This window comes from Elephas maximus, chromosome 13 (genome assembly GCF_024166365.1).
Source record: "Elephas maximus indicus isolate mEleMax1 chromosome 13, mEleMax1 primary haplotype, whole genome shotgun sequence".
Lineage (NCBI taxonomy): Eukaryota > Metazoa > Chordata > Mammalia > Proboscidea > Elephantidae > Elephas > Elephas maximus.
The window spans coordinates 55843527-55863054 of NC_064831.1; the positions used below are offsets into that span (position 1 = coordinate 55843527).

The 19528-nt window shown below is 36.4% G+C and overlaps 1 protein-coding gene across 5 annotated transcripts in view; it reads right to left on the reverse strand.

The window, feature by feature from the left end:
- Window positions 1-19528, reverse strand: part of DENND4A (DENN domain containing 4A) — a 128388-nt gene that overhangs the window by 84954 nt on the left and 23906 nt on the right. For 4 of the 5 annotated variants that reach the window (XR_007519821.1, XM_049905233.1, XM_049905231.1 and 1 more), the window contains exons 2-4: window positions 13180-13256; window positions 3903-4235; window positions 1083-1332 (exon numbers count right to left, since the gene is read on the reverse strand). Coding sequence is in view for 4 of the 5 variants with exons in the window: in XM_049905233.1 (XP_049761190.1) it covers window positions 1083-1332; window positions 3903-4213 (561 nt within the window). In the remaining variant the exon portion in view is untranslated. Of the gene's footprint in view, window positions 1-1082; window positions 1333-3902; window positions 4236-7147; window positions 7272-13179; window positions 13257-19528 lie in introns of all 5 variants that reach the window. The other variant, XM_049905232.1, reaches the window with a different exon arrangement.

Here is a 19528-nt window from a genome sequence, read left to right on the forward strand (position 1 = left end):
GATTAAGCCAAGGATTTTTAGCTTGCATAAGGGTATAAGGGTAGTTACACAAGCTAACTGGACTATGGGGGGAAGCAGGTTTGGAGAAAAACATCTGAAGTTCCTTTTTGGATGTGTTAAATTTAAAATGCCCTATTAGATAAGATACCCAAGAAGAGGTGATGCAGTGGCAGCTGCACATATGAGGCATCTAGGCTAGACACATAAACTTAGGAGGCTTCCAATATACAGCTAGTATAAGTGGTTAAATCACCAAGGGAGGGAGTTTATGTGGTCAAGAGAAATGGTCTGAAGACTAAACCCTAGACACTTCATTACATCGAGGTTAGGGATACAAGAAACGATCAACAGAGGGAATGGCTGGTGAGGTGGGCGGAAAAACCAGAGTACACAGGAAGAGAATACATCTCTCTTCTTGCCACTGTTCCAAGAAGGAAGAAGTGATCATCCATATCAAAATCTGCTGGAAAACTAAGACTCGGAATTGATCATTAAATTCAACAGGAGCCATCTTGGTGGAATGACGGTTACAAAAAGCCTGAATGAAAAGGTCAAAGTAAAGAAGGGGACAGAATACAGCTGACTCTTTTAAGGAGTTTTGTTATTAAGGAGAACAAAGAAATGGGGCAACAGATGGAAGAGGACGTGGGATCAAGAAGTTTTGTAAAGATGAGAGATATTGCAAAGTGTTTTACATGCTGGAGGAAATAATCTGATATACAAGGAAAAGCAGATGATTCAAAAAAAGTAGGGAGAATTGCTGATGCCATGTCTTCAAAGAGGTAAGTGTATGGTATAGGATCTAGGGCACAAGTAAAGGAGTTAGCCTTGACTAGTGCATTGCTTTTGCAGTTAAGGGAGGAAGAGTTATTTTTTAATTAAAAAAAAAAAAAAAACCTTTTTGCACAGCTCCTTTTGAAAGTACAACCAAAGCACTTTCCTAAAAATAAAATATTCAACATCTTTAAAAATGTATTTTTCAATTCAGTAATTGTGCTATGTTGCTTTCCAAACTAAGGTTTATTTAAAAGTATGCTCTTTTCATCAGTGGCTAATTTTCTCAGTACCAAAGAATCGCTTACCATACTGTTATTGAGATTCTTGTCGACTTTGCAGAATGTGTGTGGTGGACTTTCTCCTTTACTGGGTATAATAATGCATATGTCTGTGACAGCCAGCGTATTCTGTGCCATGTTTTCAGAGGCTCTTCGGTAAGTGACATAAATTCTCTGTGATGAGGTACTGCCGCTAATATTTGCAGGGCGTCCATAAGGTGTACTCTGAATAATTTCACAGCCCTGTTTCAATCTTTCTTTCCAGTCATACAAAACCCTAAAAAATAAATGTAAAAATGTATAAATATGAATACACAAAGCACCCTCAAATATGAAAGGTAATATCCTCAGGCACTATGAACTGATCCTAAATGTAGCAGTGTGATATTTCAATCTTATTATAAGTTTGAATTGCACAGTCCTGTATAATAGTAAAGGACAACTTTTCCTTAGGGGCGGAAAAAAAAATCATGTTAAGAACAGATTCAGATTAACCTTTGTGTTAGCTGATGTAAACCACAGAATGTAACAATTAGAGGCAAAGGTACTTGCTTTAGTGCTCTATTTAATAAAACAGCTTTTTTTTTTTTTAAATCTCTAAAACCAAGTATCTTCTTTACAAAAAGCTACTTTGCATTTTGACCAAGTTTAAAATTTTACAAAAGGTGTCTTGCCCAGACAGAAGAGAAACTGCTTGGATACTTGTACCTCCAATACTTTCCTCTGCTTCAAGAGATAGTTTAAGACTTTCAAGAAGGAATATGACCTCAAATTTACCTTTAATCAAAGTTTGAGTGAAAGACATAAGGCTTTTAACAAAGGACAGACCAAGCATCCATTCCTTGAATCTTCTAAATACTATACTTAAAGTACTTGGGGAGATCAAGAAAACGTCATACTTGAACAATATTAGTTTGTTCTCTCACAGAATTTACTCATTCGTAATTTAATGCTAAGTGTTGGTATTAGTCTAAGATTTCTTTTAAGCCTCTACAAAATTAAATCTGTTTCTGAATTTGCTATAAAAATTGTTATACAGGCAATGTCCTCAACATCAATCAATATTCCCTTATATAAAATTCCATTATGCAAATAAAGTTTAATGTCGAGAATTGGTCAAATTCTTTCCTTCTAATGTATTTTTGAAGCAAGTATTTTTTTAACTTGCAATATCTGATTTGGAAAATTCAGAGCTAAATTTGAGGATTAAGCATTGCAACTGTCTTTAAGCTAAAACTAGTTAAATCTTCCAACTCATGGCGACCCTGTGTGTGTGCCAGAGTAACACTGTGCCCCCCAGAGTTTTCCGTGGTTGATTTCTCAGAAGCAGACCATCAGGCCTTTCTTCCAAGGCACCTCGGGATAGACTTCAACCGCCAATCTTTTGGTTCGCAGCTGAGCACATTGACCGAGTGCACCACCCAGGAACTCCATGTTTATCCTGAAGTTAGCTTAATTGCTTACCCCTCCTTTTGATCCCACTTCTCTCTCTGTGTGTGTTTTAATCTTTTTAAGAAAGGGCACAAAAACACAGAGAAGTTAAACCGATCTGAATTCAAATTCCTGTGATCTTTCACTAGGTGCATTCCCTTAGGCAGTTACTTAGCCTCTCTGAGCCTTATTACTTACTACTCAGCTATGAAGTTTAAAAAATCTAACTCAATGTCTTGAGGAATTAGATGAGAATGTAAGGAATGTATCCAAAACAAACAGTGCCTGGCACACATTTTCTCAACTAAAAACAAGAAAATAAAAATACAACACACAGAACAATAAAAACAAAACACCATTTATCACTTCAAATCTTTAAAAGACATGACATACATACATTCACTGCAGAAAATACCTATTTTCTTTCATTGTGCTGTTGGAGCTATAACTGTTTACTACTACTTGATTTTTATATTGTCAATTAAACCTTTCTTGTCTAATTAAAATGTAAGCTTTTTAAAGGCAAGAATGATGTCATATACTCCACAATGACTAACATAAGATAATAGCTATAAAAAAAAAATAGCTATAAGAAAGGTTAATTTATTCTTTCCAATTCAAGTATTTTCCTACAGAGAATCCTTCCTATGTTTGGAAAACTCCTCTCTAAACCATGAGACTCCAACACCCAAACAATAATCTGCAACATTTCCTTCATTTTATCCACAAGCTAGAATTCCGGAGTATGGCCAAAGGTCAGAGGGGCGAAGCACCTATTCTTTTGAAGACCGTATGACCTAGCAGCTAGCTTTCTTTGAGAAGCCATTCACTAAATACTTAAACTTTATACGAAGCAACATAGTAGCTATTCTGAAGCCAATGTAAAATTACTGAAAGATGTTAACAGAATAAAGACTAATTGTTTCATATAACTTTTTGATATCAAACAGATGATAGAATAAAAAAAAGTCAAAGAAACTTCAGAAGCTCTTCCAAGTCATCCTATCTTTCCTCAAGTATCAGTAAACACAACTACCTACTTTCAGACTTAACACGTTAGAAGTGGAATTGTTATAGCCCCTTTCTGATGGTTTTTGTAGGAGTATAGATACCTTTCTTATTTTTAACCAAAACATTGTAAGTTAAGCCCATCCCCTTCTGCAACAGAGCAATGGAAAACAAGAAGACTAATCTTCATTCCTGGTAAACCCAGACATGATAAAAGTGCTGGGAACCTGCAGGACAAAGGGCCACTGAAAGGGGACAGGGACAAAATACAGAATTCTGCATATAAACTTGTCTACTTTTCTAAAGCTGCCAAACTTCTACTAATGAATGAATTAAACAGTTAACTCTAAAATCTATAAGGCATATTATTTGGATTAATAATAATAAAACATTTTAAAAAGCACTTACCCCAGATCTGTGAGTGGGGGCTTATCTCTTCCTCTTCTATAGCAAAGGTAAATCTGTGGCCCCACAAGACTTCCATTATTGAGATCAGCTGATAATCCAGTTGGAGTAACATCGATACATACATAATCCCGTGGTACCTCCTCCCCCAGAGATTTAATAATAACTGAAACATCTGTGATAGGTTCTTTTGGTTTAGCTACTTTATGACAGGCATCATTGAAGTGAATTTCTTCTTCAAGAGGCTTTGAAACATCAGTTAATCCTGCTACCACAAAGTAGTCAGCAACACGAGGTCCCTTGTCTTCAATCATCTTCCATTACAGAAGGTCACATCTGAGAGGAAAGTAAAATGTATATTCTCCTATAATATGCCAAATAAATGTAACTGGTTTGTGTGCAAATAACAAAAACTACAAAAAGAGCACTCCTGAGAAACACATGGTCTTATCTATTTTACTTTCATATTTAAAAGGTACGCCCATTTTTTAATGGCAATACCTTAGCACTGTTTTCTGATTATAAAAGTAATGCATGAACTTCCATTTCTGGCAAATATGGAAGCCTAGATTATCAAAATATACAACAAAAACCATCATTTGTAAAAACGGCAAATTACTAGGGCCCCAAAACATTGAGGAAACCAAAAGCCAGAATAGTGTGTAGAAGCTGATGGGGGCGGGGAAGGTTTGCGGACCTCCCCAGCAATCAAGGGGTTTACATGGAAAAGGCATTGCCTTGGGACAACATAAGACAGGAAATTGGAAATGAGACCTATTTAAAGCCATGAGCCTCAAAGGACTTACACCTTCAGTTAAAGAGTATGTTATAAAAACCCATTCGCTGGCATCCAAAAACCCAAACCCACTGCCATCGAGTTGATTCTGATTCATAGCAACCCTATAGGACAGAGTAGAACTGCCCCATAGAGTTTCCAAGGAGCGCCTGGCAGATTCAAACTGCTGACTTCTCTGTTAGCAGCCGTAGCAGTGGCACTTAACCACTACACCACCAGGGTTTCCTTCACTGGCATAGGGAGATAATAATAAAAAGTCTTCCTCAATCTCGGCCTTGGGTTGCAGAGTCGGGGGTGGGGAGGGTCTCCTCAGAATTCATAACAACAGACCTACTCACACTTGGATTTGGGGTTTAAATTTAAGCCACTTGCAAGCTCCCAAATGAGAAATTAACAATAACAATGTTCCCAGGCTAACGATACCCTGGGGAAGCACATGCAGCTGTAGAGGTTACACCCTCAACCCAGGAAACACAGGTTTTCCACAGATGAAGCCCAGCTGAAGATGGGCTCCTATTCCAAAACTACAAAATCATACAAGGAAAAGTCCACCATGAATGAGTCTCAGCAGAAACAACAAAGAGAAGAATTTTAAATTATGAAAGTAGGGCAGAGATTATAACAGTAATGCACGTTTATAACAGATTCAAAGAAATAACAAGACAAAGTAGAGTAGCCCATCATGTATTCACAAACACTTTAATATAAAAATCTCCTTCAATTGTCCAGTATCACTGAAACCCTATGTTTTTCTTTAACTAGCAGAAAGCACACATAGTACTGTCATTTCTTACATGCCACTTTATAGGGAAAAAGTTTAATCTAAAACAGCATTTCCCAACATGTGTTTCATGTTAGATTTAGTTCCAACAAATGCAAAGAAAGGATTCCATGGACAAATAAATAAGGTGTATACACTATACGCCTCCTTTGGATAGTTACAATATATATGAAAACATTAAGGTCTCAAGAGAGCCTTTTTATAATGACTTTGATTTGGTACCTGATTTTGATAAAGATATCTGATTACTTTTGCTTAATTCAGGAATTTCCCAGGCTATTTGAAAACCGGACCCTGTTTTTCCACTTAACAACTTGAAAAATTTTTTAGAACATGCTTTAGAAACTGCTAGTTTATGGTAAAGTTAACAACCTTTCCATGCAGATTATAAAATACCTGAGGGCAAAGAAATTATGTAGCATACTTGTTTATAACGTAATCACCACGTTTTCCATCACAATCCCTATACTCATTCCATTTTCTACGTTGTGAATGTTAAGAGTTTTCATAATTCTGGCCACATTTTTTTAGAATCTATGTTGATTGTTCAAATATACTCGTAAATATTCCCACTATTTGCTTGGAAAGCTAACCTAAAAAAGGACTATATGATCCTACTTATTTTATTTAGATATAACATGGCTCCTGTGCACAAAAGGTTTCTGCACGTAATAAAGAACTTAAACTTTTCAGAAATGCCTCCTAGAGTGACAGTAAAGAGAAAGCTGTAACAATTTATTCTCCTGAGAGGACTCTCTTAAATGCTGAATAGTCACTCAGCTGGTGGCATTTAACAGGTGCTCCACAAAAACAATGTTTTATCTAGTTGACCACCTATTCACAAAAAAAAAAGAAGTAAAATAATAACAAGTGCACTTTTGTATTGAACTTTCTCTCCATTTCATTAGTCTTTGAAAACAATTTTTAACGGCTACATGATATTTTATGGAGCCCTGGTGGTGAAGCGGTTAAGAGCTCAGGCTGCAGTTCAAATCCACCAGCCACTACTTGGAAACCCTATGGTACAGCTCTACTCTGTCCTATAGGGTCGCTGAGAGTTAGAATTGACTCGACATCACCTAATAACAGCAACAACAGCATACTTTGTTTTACGGATGTACCATTACTGATTTAACTTTTTTTTTTTTTAATTATTGATCATTTATTACTTCTACTTCTTTTGCTAATATTTTTTAAATGCTACAGTGAAAAAACTTAAACATAAACCTCTGGCTACATCTCTTATTTCTTCCGGATAAATTTACTGAAGTAGAACTACTGGGTGAAAAGTTACCTAAACAACCTGTGTATGTGGTTATAGGAGTGCATGAATTTAACTTCCCTTTCATATTAATGAGGAGATTGAAACATTGTCTTTTTTCCCAGACTCTAACTTCATGTTATTTAGACTAAAGCATGCAGTCACTATTGCATAGAATACAGTCTTATGTCCTGTTATGAAGAAGGAAGGAAAAGGGAATGGAAACAGTACTATCATTAAAATATATATATGTGTGTGTGTGTGTGTGTGTGTGTTTGCTTGGATATATAACATAATATATATGATATAAAAAAAAAATATAAGTTTTTTGAAATCTACTACCTCAGCTATTAAACAGCCATTATACTAATAGTAAGCAAAGCATTGGGGTTCAATGGTAGAATTCTCACCTTCTGTGTGGGAGGCCAGGGTTTGATTCCCAACCAGTGCACCTCATACACAGCTACCACCCATCTGTCAGTGGATGCTCCTGTGTTGCTAGGATGCTGAACAGGTTTCAGCAGAGCTTCCAGACTAAGAGTAGAAGAAAGGCCCAGTGATCTACTTTTGAAAATCGGCCAGTGAAAACCCTACGATTCACAATGGTCCAATCTGCAGCCTATCATGGGAATGGTGCAGAGCCAGGCAGCATTTCATTCCATTGTGCATGAGGTTACCATGAGTTGGGCTCCAATTGATACCAGCTGGTGGGGATCAACAACAACATACTAATAAGCAGATAAATGGGGGCAAATTGTATGGAAAGTTCCTTTTTATTAGATCTTTCTGATTCACAAAATTTAGTAATTTAAACTCACAACTGTACACAGTGAATAACCACTAAAAGGGACAAGTTACTGTTCTTCATCAATAAATATTTTTAAAAAAGACAACTTTTAAGCGGTGATAAAATCCTCTTACATCCACTGACAGAAAAGGAAAGTCTGTATCATCCCAGGCCCCTTGCTTTGTTTGTGTATTCTATTTATTCATTTTTGGGCTGGGGATGACTGGGAAGCAGGCAAAATTTTTTAAGGCACAGTTGACAGAACATATAATACCAAGAACATAGCTAGCAACATTACAGGTGACTTCTTATAAGATCTAAATGTTCTTTAATTCATTCAGGATAAGTCCATAATACAAAAAAACACACCTCTAGTTTTTATTTTAAATCAACTGTTTTTTAAGTTAAGTTTGGGGTTTGAAGCTACAGGGATGACAATGGTAAAAATTATGAGGCAAAGAAAGAATACTGGAAATACTTAATACAGAAATGAGTAATTACGGAAGGCTTCCTAACAATTCCGTTAAACTAAGAGACTACCATGGGCATGTGAAATTTGGAATCCTTCTGGAAGATACAAATTGTATAAGTTAAGGCAAGAGTGCCTTGTGCTGGCAAGAGACACCATAAATTACTTGGAAATAGTATTTGGGGAAAATATTCCTGGTCACACAAAAAAACCTGGACTTTTAATGCAGTACTTCAGAGCAGAAACCCCTATAACGATAAGCAGGTAAATTTTTTTCAATTCATTTTTAGAAACTGGGGGTTTTGAGAAACAAGCATTTGATTCAACAGTTCCCTAAATAATCACAGTAATATAAAACTCTTGAACAATTTTACTCATGCTGAAGCAACAATGATACATCATATACAGTAAAAAACCCAGTGCCGTCGAGTTGATTCTGACTCATAACGACCCTATACGACAGAGTAGAACTGCCCCATAGAGTTTCCAATATACAGTAAAACCTGCAAAAACCTGAATTCATGTAAGGCAAAAACCTGTCAGAGAAAACTCAAATATTTTCCACTAATGGCGAGCAACGGAAAAGTGGTAAGACTGCACCCTGTCAAAGGCAGAAAACTTGCAAGAATCAGAAAAACAAGGCAGTCCCTTCGAGTTCCAGCTCTCACAGGTTCACTGTAGTTCACTGCATAGAGCCTGAGGTCTTAAAAGCTTGCAAGTAGCCATCCAAGGCACAACGGTTGATCTCTATTCACCTGGAGCAACAAAGGAGAGTCAGGAATAGGAGGAGGAAATGGATATATGGGCTAATTGCTTCCATGAACAGCTGGCTCCTTTGCCATGAGATCAGAAGAACTGGATGGCTCCTGGCTACCATTACTGAACATTTTGATCAAAGATTTTATGGAAGAATGCTGATCAAAAGGGGGAAATTCTCATGGAGTCCAGACTTTCTGGAGCCATGGAGGTTGGATAAACACCCGAAACTACTGCCCTGAGATAATCTTTAAACCAAAAATACTCCCTGAAGTCTTCTTAAAACCAAACAACAGTTTAGCTTAACTAATAAAGAATGTCTGCCTTGAGCATTATGCTTTTAAGATCTATCTATAGTGGATTAATGTGACAACAGCAACTCAAAAGACTAGATAGGAACCTTAGGGGGCAGTGAGTTTATATCAATGGGGGAAGAACAACTCAGAAAAGGAGGGTCAGAATGGTTGTATAACTTGAAGAATGTAAGCAATATTACTGAATTATACATGCAGAAACTGTTCTATTGCTGTATTTTTGCTCTGTATATTGTCAACAACAATAAAAATAAAATAAATTATCTTAAAAAATACTACTATTCACAATAGCAAAAAGATGGAAACAACCTAGATGCCCATCAACAGATGAATGGATAAACAAACTGTGGTATATATACACAATGGAGTATTATGCAATGATAAAGAAAAATGATGAATCTGTGAAGCATCTCATAACATGGATGAATCTGGAGGGCATTATGCTGAGTGAAATAAGTCAATCATAAAAGGACAAATGTTGTATGAGACCAGTACTGTAAAAACTCATGAAAAGGTTTACACCCAGAAAGAACTAATCTTTGATGGTTACGAGGGAGGGGAGGGGTGGGAATGGAAAAACACTAAATAGACAATAGATAAGTGGTAACTTTGATGAAGGGTAAGAGAGTACACAATACCGGGGAAGCCAGCACAACTTGTACAACGCGAGGTCATGGAAGCTCCATAGACACAACCAAACTCCCTGAGGGACCGAAGTGCTGAATTGAAGGCTATGGGGAACATGGTGTTAGGGAACACCTAGCTCAATTGGCATAACATAGTTTATAAAGAAAATGTTCTACACTCTTCTACTTTGGTGGATAGCGTCTGGGGACTTAAAAGCCTGTGAGCGGCCATCTAGGATACTCCACTGGTCTCACCCCTTCAGAAGCAAGGAAGAATGAAGAAAACTAAAGATATAAGGCAAAGATTAGTCCAAAGGACTAATGGACCACATCTACCACAGCCTCGACCAGACCGAGTCCAGTACAACTAAATGGTGCCTGACTCACCACAGGCTGCTCTGACAGGGGTCATAATAGAGGGTCCAGGACAGAGGTGGAGAAAAATGTAAAACAAAATTCTAACTCAAAAAGAAAGACCAGACTGACTGGCCTGACAGAGGCTGAAGAAACCCTGAGAGTATGGCCCCGGGACACCCTTTCAGCACAGTAATGAAGTTACTCCTGAGGTTCACCCTTCAGCTAAAGATTGGACAGGCCCATAAAACAAAACAAGACTAAAGGGGCACACCTGCCCAGAAGCAAGGACAAGAAGGCAGGAGGGAACAGGAAAGCTGGTAATAGGAAACCCAAGGTTGAGAAGGGCGGGTGTTGACACATCATGGGGTTGTTAACCAATGTCATAAAACAATATGTGTACTAACTGTTTAATGAGAAACTAGTTTGTTCTATAAACCTTCATCTAAAGTATAATAAAAAAATTAAAATAACAAATACTACATCATAAACCAATGATTGTTTTTTAATTCTTCTTTGTTCAGCACGGTATAAACAACCTAAGTAGTTAGATCATAAAATAAAATGTTTATAGATATCTCCTAAAATTTAAGAAACCTGCTTAGGTAGTATTTCACTTTAAATTTACATCTATTTTCTTCGAATATACAGAACAAGAAGGATGAGAACTAAATTGTGATGTTATTGTAAGAAAGCTCTTACTCATTCAGCAACTACTGGAGAGTGATTTCTGTTTTGTCTCCCTTTCAAACTCTGCCCAATCAATTCAGATTCTCTTTTATTTCTTCTCCTGCTCTATTATATCAAAGTAGGTAAGCATTTGCTACCTAGACTAACTTGAAGGACAAGAAAAGGCAAGAGTGGCATCGGAGGAAACATTTAAAAATTATATGAAAAAAAATCTGGCCATAAAAGTTTTGCAAAATTATAAACTATTACTGAAATGGTAAAAGGAGTAAAAACCTCCTGGACAGGGCCTGATAATGTCAATAAACTCAAATTTATATATTAAAATGGTCCAATGGACCAGTTCAACTCCCCCAACTCCAGTTCACTTGAAAAAGCTAGAAAAGATTTTTTCTTTTTTTAACATAATTTTCTAGTTCAAGAACCTAAACTAGCTCATCTTTTCTTACATTATCAAAACTAAACTAGAGACTCTCACGCCCATCTTTTCCAACTCCACCTTTCATCTTTTCTCCAACCAAGGTCATCTACCCATTGTGCTTCAAATAAAGCTTTGTTCTTTTCCGCTTTGATTACACATCCTATTTCTTCTTTCTGGTCAATATATGTTTATCGTATTTTTCAAAACAATTAAAATTTACATGCACTTTCACCGAAACTTTATGAATTGCACAAAGAAGCAAAAAGAAAATCAACAATCCCATTTACAACAATAAATCAGGTTTATATTTCGCCATGATTCCTACTCCTCTTTAAGAAAACATCTTTCTAATTCTCATGCACAGTTACAATTATATAAATATTAGTATTTTTCATTTATTTAATAAGCTTTTTTTCTAAATTGATATAATCTTCGTAATTATCCTAAATGGCTACATAATACCCATCAAATTAAAATATACTTCATAGGCTGTATCCTATTTTCCATTCTCAGCTAGTACCCAAAGTATGGTACCCCAAAAAAAACCAAACCCATTGCTGTCGAGTTGGTTCCTCCTTGTAGCAATAGGACAGAGTAGAACTGCTCCATAGGGTTTCCAAGAAGCGGCTGGTGGATTTGAACTGCTGACTTTTTGGTTAGCAGCCTTAGCTCTTAACCACTACACCACCAAGGTTTCCAAAGTATGGTAGGTAAAAAAAAAAAAAAAAAATTTTTTTTTTTTTTGCTTAAAAAATATTTGTTAAATGAATAAATAGTTCACTTTCTAGTCTTCCTCAAGCACAGTATGCTAAACATGTCTTTTTTTTTTCCTATAATTCAGAATCATTTTTCTGAATCTCAAGTATCTTAAATGCTGTCGATGATGAATGTAGGATACACGTGGATTAACTAGATGATTTGAGTGTAGTAATCAATAGCTACCACCATTAGGGCCCTAAGCAAAATTAGAAATTTACTGAATAAATATTTGATTCGTTGGCTCAGAGGTTTTTTAATAAATGCTTATTAAGTACTAGCACTATTCTAGGAGCTGTGACAAGAGATGAAAGCAACAGCCCCTGCCTTCAAGGAGTTTTTTATTTAGTTCCACGTTTCCACATCCCTTTCCATACTCTCATTCCACTTCTAGCCATTTTTCCTCCTATCACCCTTTCCAAGTTCCAAGTAGCTTGTCTTCATGCAGCCCAAAATTCCCCAATAATCTATCCCTGCCTGCTTCTCCTCAAAATCCACAGGCACAGAAGTAATCCTCACTCTATTACCCCCCGCCCACCCCACCTGAAGACTGGCACTCCTTCAGCATCAGCATCCCAATGAGATTTTGAAAGAAGTCTTATTTGCATATCATATTTAACAATACATTGATGTTTAAAAAAAAAAAAAAAGTTTAACCTTCCCAAGGCAAACTTGATTTTTTAAGCAAGCTTCATTAACACAAATTGATGCACTACGTGGGGGAAATTTCTTGAGCAAGGGGGCGCTGCTTAGGAATCACCGCCTCCCCTTCTCACTAACCCCAAGCAAAAACCAACAACAAAAAAATCAAAACATAAATGCATAATTTGACAGTTCTCTTTTGAAAGATTACCAACCCGATTCATAAAAAAAAAAAAAAAAAAAAACTTAAGGTAGGGATAATAGACATTCAGAGGGGAAAGAATCTTATTAATCATAGTCCAGTTTTATAGCCACAGAAACTGGCTTACTAACAGATACCAAGCAGGCTAGTGACAGAGCCTGAGCAAGAAGCCAAATCCTTAATCCAGTATTCCTTACATTGAGGACGTTGCCTCTAATAAACGGTGCTGAATTTATACTGACCCAGGACACTTCTTAAGACATATTCTTTCAATAAATTATTTTATTTGTGTCATTTGTTTCTCATAATCATTATGTGGTGAAAATACCTCCAAATTCTTATTAAGAGTTCTGGCATATTAATGTTTCACTGTGTTTATTACAGAAAACAGCTAACTGAAACAAAAGTGAGAAACAAACACTACTTACACATTACTGAAGGTCTCTCTGAAAATGATGCCAGATCTCAATATGTGACTTCTGCAAGCCTCAGAGTTTGAGAAACACTGTATTGAAAAGAACAAGAAATGAGCTTAAATTAATTCCAATCAAGTATTTCCCCTAAGATGCCCGCGGATACTTAAAGTTGTTAACAATGATAATTTTTAAACAAAATGGTTATATATGTCGTTTTTATATGATAAAGAGCCAATAAGTAATTTTTGAGCACCAGCTCCTTCAGAACATACATTTTACTCAAGAACAGATACACACACACACACACACACACACAAAAGAACAACAGATAAGGAGTAAAAAGAGAAAAAGCAGAAGAATAAGCAAGAGCATAAAGGAGTAAGTTACACAGAAGGAAGGTGAGAAAGAAAAATATGCCTATCCCTGAGGTATTACATATAGTGTATCTCAGTTAATTTAAAGACAGTCTCAAGTAATTTCCATATACTTGTTTCCAAGAAATTTACACCCAAAAGTATTACAGTATTAAGTAATACCGAATATCTACTAATGATGGAATCTGTACATAGATCAAAAGGCAGTCATTCAAGCAGAACAAGGGGATACTGTGTGATTTAAAGTCAGGAAAGGTGTGCATCAGGGTTGTATCTTTTCACCATACTTATTCAATCTGTTTGCTGAGCAAATAATCTGAGAAACTGGAATATATGGAGAAGAACGGGGCATCAGGGATTAAAGGAAGACTCGTTAACAACCTGCGTTATGCAGATGACACAACTTTGCTTTCAGAAAGTGAAGAGAACTTGAAACACTTACTGATGAAGATCAAAGACCACAACCTTCAGTATGAATTGCGCCTCAACATGAAGAAAACAAAAATCCTCACAACTGGGCCAATAAGCAACATCATGACAAATGGAGAAAAGATTAAAATGGTCAAGAATTTCATTTTACTTGGATCCATAATCAACACCCATGGACATAGCAGTCAAGAAATGAAATGATGCACTGAATTGGGCAAATCTGCTGCAAAAGAACTTTTTAAAGTATTAAAAAGCAAAGATGTCACTTCGAGGACTAAGGTGTGCCTGACTCAAAGCATGGTATTTTCAATCACCTCATACACATGCAAAAACTGGGCAATGAATAAGGAAGACTGAAGAGGAACTGACGCCTCTGAATTGCGGTGCTGGTGAAGAATATTGAATATACCATTGGTTGCTAGAAGAATGAACAAATCTGTCTTGGAAGAAGTACAACCAGAATGCCCTTAGAAGAAAGGATGGCAAGACTTTGTCTCATATACTTTGGGCATGTTATCAGGAGGTACCAGTCCCTGGAGGAGGACATCATGCTTGGCAAAGGAGAGGGTCAGTGAAAAAAGAAGATGACCATCACCAAAATGGGCTGGTACAGTGGCTTCAACAATGGGCTCAAACAGAGCAACAACTGTGAGGATGGTGCGGGACCAGTCGTTGTTTCGTTCTGTTGTATACAGGGCCTCTGTGAGTTGGAACTGACCTGACGGCACCTAATAACAATTACTCCTAATGACAGGGCATCAGACACCAGATTTGTCTAACTTGTTGGTCCTTAAGGTATATGTATCTGTGGAAAGTTGGGGAGAAGCGAGGAAACAGCCAAAATTATTTGAGTAAAGAATTTGATAAAGTGCCTTGGAATGGGGCGGTTGGGGGGGGGGTTGGGGGAGGGAGGAATGAATGAGAATACAAACATAATCTTGTTACAATTTGGACTGCTAAAAATGGTCAGGATATATACATGTTTTCAAATATTTCTAAAATCTTATTGCTGACAGGTAGCGAAGAGACAGTGAATACTGAACTGCAGAAGTGTTTTTTTTAATTCAACATTAGGTTATCACAAAAATTTTTTAGTTAAAATACTCTATTTGTGTATATATATTTATAAATTTTATATGGTTAAGAGCCAGCAAGTAATTTTCAAACATTTTACGCTCCAATTTTATTCAGACTACAGGCTTGTTTAGATGCAATTATGAATTACGAATGTACTCCAACCAATTCCAAATACATTTTCTGCTACACTGAGTTTCTTAACACAGTAAGAACATTATTTTGACCATGATCCAGTGCTCCACTAAACTTAATATTTGTATCATTACTCAAAAAACAAATAATGTTTTCTTCAATGGTGAATTTTTTAGATTAACTTATAGTAGCATTCACAATAATAATAAATGCTTTATCATTGACAGAATGAACTTACAAAAACTTTACTTTGATTCATGAATTGTATGAAAAAATTGACCCATTATTAGAATGAACTGATTTTCTACTAGATACAAAAAATGACACTTATATAAAATCGGCATTACTAAAGTGTTTGCAAAGTTTTTCTTCTGCTAATAGAGCCAACACATCATAGCTATTGCTTCACTTTCCATATATGCACAAGAAAACTTGGAATAGTAAATGAATAAAATCTAGTTAGTAGAGCATCCTTTGATCTGAATGGAAAGTCATGTTCCAAAAGTAAAGTGCTTCTTGCAGCTACATGTGTTAAATCATCATCTTTCAGCACAAACTCCTTTAAATTGCTATTAGTTTTCATTGAACTTTTGATTTTGAGACAATTGTAGATTCATACACAGTTGTAAGAAATAATTCAGAGAGAGCTGGTATACCTTTTACCCAGTCTCTCCTAGCGGTAACTTCTTACAAAAAGCTGTAGTACAATATCACAACTAAGATTCGCCACTGATACAATTTACCTATCTTATTCTGATTTCCCTAATTTTACTTGTATTCATTTGTGTGTGTGTGTCTGCATATGTGTGCATATGTAGGTCTATGTAATTTTATCACATGTGCAGGTTCTTATATCCACCACCACAGTCAAGACACAGGATAGTTCCATCACAAAGATTCTTCCTGCTGCTCTTTTATAAAGCAACGACCTCCCATTCACCCCCTCTCTCTGACCCTGAACCTTTAAGCAACGATCCAACAAGCTGCCATCAAGTTGGTTCCAACTCATGGCAACCATATGTGTGTCAGAGTAGAACTGTGCTTCACAGGGTTTTCAGTGGCTGATTTTTTGGGAGGAGATCACATTTCTTCAAATGTGCCTCTGGGTAGATTTGAACCCCCAATCTTTTAGTTAGCAGTTGAGCACGTTAACTGTTTGTACCACTCAAGGACTCCAACCAGGCAGCTCATACAGTCTATGAAAGGAAAAGGTAGTGTTTCCAAAAGCAATGCCCCCTAAAAAATAGGTACAGAAATAAACCAAAGCACAGAATACGGTTGTGGTCACATTTACTCAGCCATCTACATTATATTTGAACATAATTATATGAACATACAAATGCATAGACATGTATACACACAAAAGACAGGAAGGCAGAAAGTGATCATCTACTAAGTCATGATGAAGACCAATCTCTAGTTCTGAGATAAGTTCCAGACTGGAGTCAAGTGGCTGACATAAAATAAAGGCACAGACAGTCACAATGGGGGTTCCTAGACGTATAAAGCATAAAAAGGAGTCTTTTACTGTTTTCAAGGGCAACCCTGCCCCTTACAATGAAATCAGGTTAGAGCTGAAGTAGCTGGTATTCCTTTGAGAATATGGATCTGGTCTAGACAGAATAGAAACAGACTGGAAATAACTGAGTGTTAATATACAGATACCTCTTGTCTCTCCAAACAGACTATAAACAATCCAAAGGCAGGAGCCCTGTCTTCTATTTTTTTTTTTTGCCACATGCATAGCAGTTAAAAACACGAGGTAGGTGTGTAAATATTTATTAAATGAATGAGGTCAGCACATGAGAAGAAAATGGGAGAGAAATTTAAGACATCATAGAATCACAGGATTTTAGAGCTGGAAGGATCCCTGGAGGTTTAGTTACAATTCCTCCTTTTACAGTTGGACAAATCGAGGCATAAAAGTTAAATAACTTGCCTAAGACCAAATACATCAATTTACAATGCAACTCTCATGGGTTTTAATTCAAAGTTCTCCTACACAATACTTCATAGTAAAGAATGGAAGAGAAGAAAGAGAGTCTCTGAGGAGACCTGTGTGTTAGTAAACACAGGCTTGGATGGACAAAAAAAGAACAGGTAAGTGGGAGAAGTTAAACTGGTTGAAGGGAGTGGGCAATTAGCAGGTAAGAGAAAGAATGAATGACCAAAAATGAGAAGGAAAAAAGTTGAACAAAGAGAAATGGCAAGAAAAGGTATAAAAAAAGATCGGGGAAAAAGGTATAGAAGGGACCAAAGTAAAAATACAGCAGAAATGGGAAGGAGGTGAAAAACGGGTAAAGAAGTATATGGAATTGCTGTATGGAGAACTTCTTTTGCATACTTTACATTTTTTTTTAAATAAAGAAACTGAGATTTTTCATTCCTACAATGAAATTAGATTCCTATCAACTAACAGTAACAACAAAAATCAATCACCAATCTTGTCCCGAAGATCTGTTCATACTCAGCACCATATGTGATATGCAAATACATAGAGCTTACCAGTTTAGAGTGGAAGGGAAGTCTGGTTTTAAATTTCATCTCTTGCGCCATCGTTTTTTTACTTAATTTCCCTTACGCACACCACTGCCACATCACAAAGTCCTTACTTCCTCTTTGAATTATTGTTATGCATCTGTTAGCTGGTATCTAATCTAAAACGAATGGACGCCACCATTGGAATCTTCCCAAAAGTTTATCTCAGATACGCAGTATCTGGTTCTTCTTCTCTATTTCACAACCATACACAAGCTACTTTAAGTTCACATAACTTAAGCTAAAATTCAGCTACATTAATACATAATAAAAAAGAGATCCATTGACTGAGAATATTAACTTTTTTGAAAGGCAGGTATGAAAACTTATAGTTCTGTCATTTAGTTAATGCTGAACACTTTAGTAGTTTCTTAATTATTTCCTTTCACTACCTTTTTAAAATCCCTTTTTAAAGAATCTCTTTCCACTTTTCCTCACAAACTATGTCAAATAACATGATATTTGAAAAGGACTTTGAGAATTGGTAAATACATGAAAATACCTTTGAGAGTTCTGTTATTTTTCCAGTTAATGATTGATGCTTTTTTTTTTTTATTTGTAGGACTTATTAGATGATCAAAGACTATAAACAAATAGTCCACACAGAAGGAAACCCAAATGCTTGGAAGAACTGTTAGCCTTGCAAATAATTAAAGAAATGGAAATTCAACTTTGAGGTATTATACCACAGCCATTAAATTATTAAACATGAATTTTTTTTAACATTAAACCCAAAGCTGGTGGTGCTGTAGGGAACTGTATATACTTAAAAACTGCTAAAGGCACTACGAATTGAAATAGTCCTTCTGAGAAGTAATCTAGCAATTCCTTAAAACTACTCTTATCAACTAATTCTACTTTGGTGAAATCACCTCAAGAAAATATTTTTAAAAATTCAAACTAGTAGTCTAAAGATTGCTTATAACTACATCTCCTTTAAGAGTCATACAATCTTAAAGTAGACAAGAACCTTACAAATCACTTGGTTCAATCGCATAATTTTGTTGATGAGGAACTTAAAGTCCGGGAAGACTAATTTGACTTGACCGAAGCAGCACAGCTCATCGACAGCAGAGCAGGGCCTGGAACTCCTAATCCCAGATCTCTTGCCATTACACCAATGTTGCTAGAGGACTCTTAAAGCGCCACAAAAGCCTGGAACAGTGACGCAGAACTATAGATCGGACGAGGATAAGCAGGTCACCTTAGTCAGGCTAGATGACACACCGCTCTTTCTAAACATCCTGATGGCCAAGACTAACTATTGACAAGGTATCTCTTCTATTCTTTAAACTTCCTGAACCTACTTTCCAATCTCTGGGGCCTCTCTTTCTTCTTAAAAAAAAAACCCCCCTCAAATTTATTAGTCTCATAAATGCTGTTCACTTTCAAATTTAAATGACCAGCCCTTGTTCTTCACTGAGAGCCAAAATGCTTACCTGATAACTTTACCGGTATGTCACAACCAAAACAGAACTATTGATTTCCTCGGAAAATCCCTACCTTTACGCCTAAGCCCACTTCCCCATTCTCTCACACCCATGCAGTCTATGGCTTTACCAAGGAGAGCATAAATTTGAACCTGAGACTTTGATGCTTCATTCAGGTACATATTTCAGTCAAGGCAGTTAATATTCACAAGGAAATATACATTCCAGGAAAAATAAGTAAGACACCTCAGGTGTACAACCACGTAAAAAGAAAGGCCAAAAAGGAACAACCTATCCCAGAGGAAAAAGAATTTATGGTTCAGACAGAACAGAAATTTCAAATAAGCGTAATAAACATCTCCAGGAAACTAAAGTAAGTTA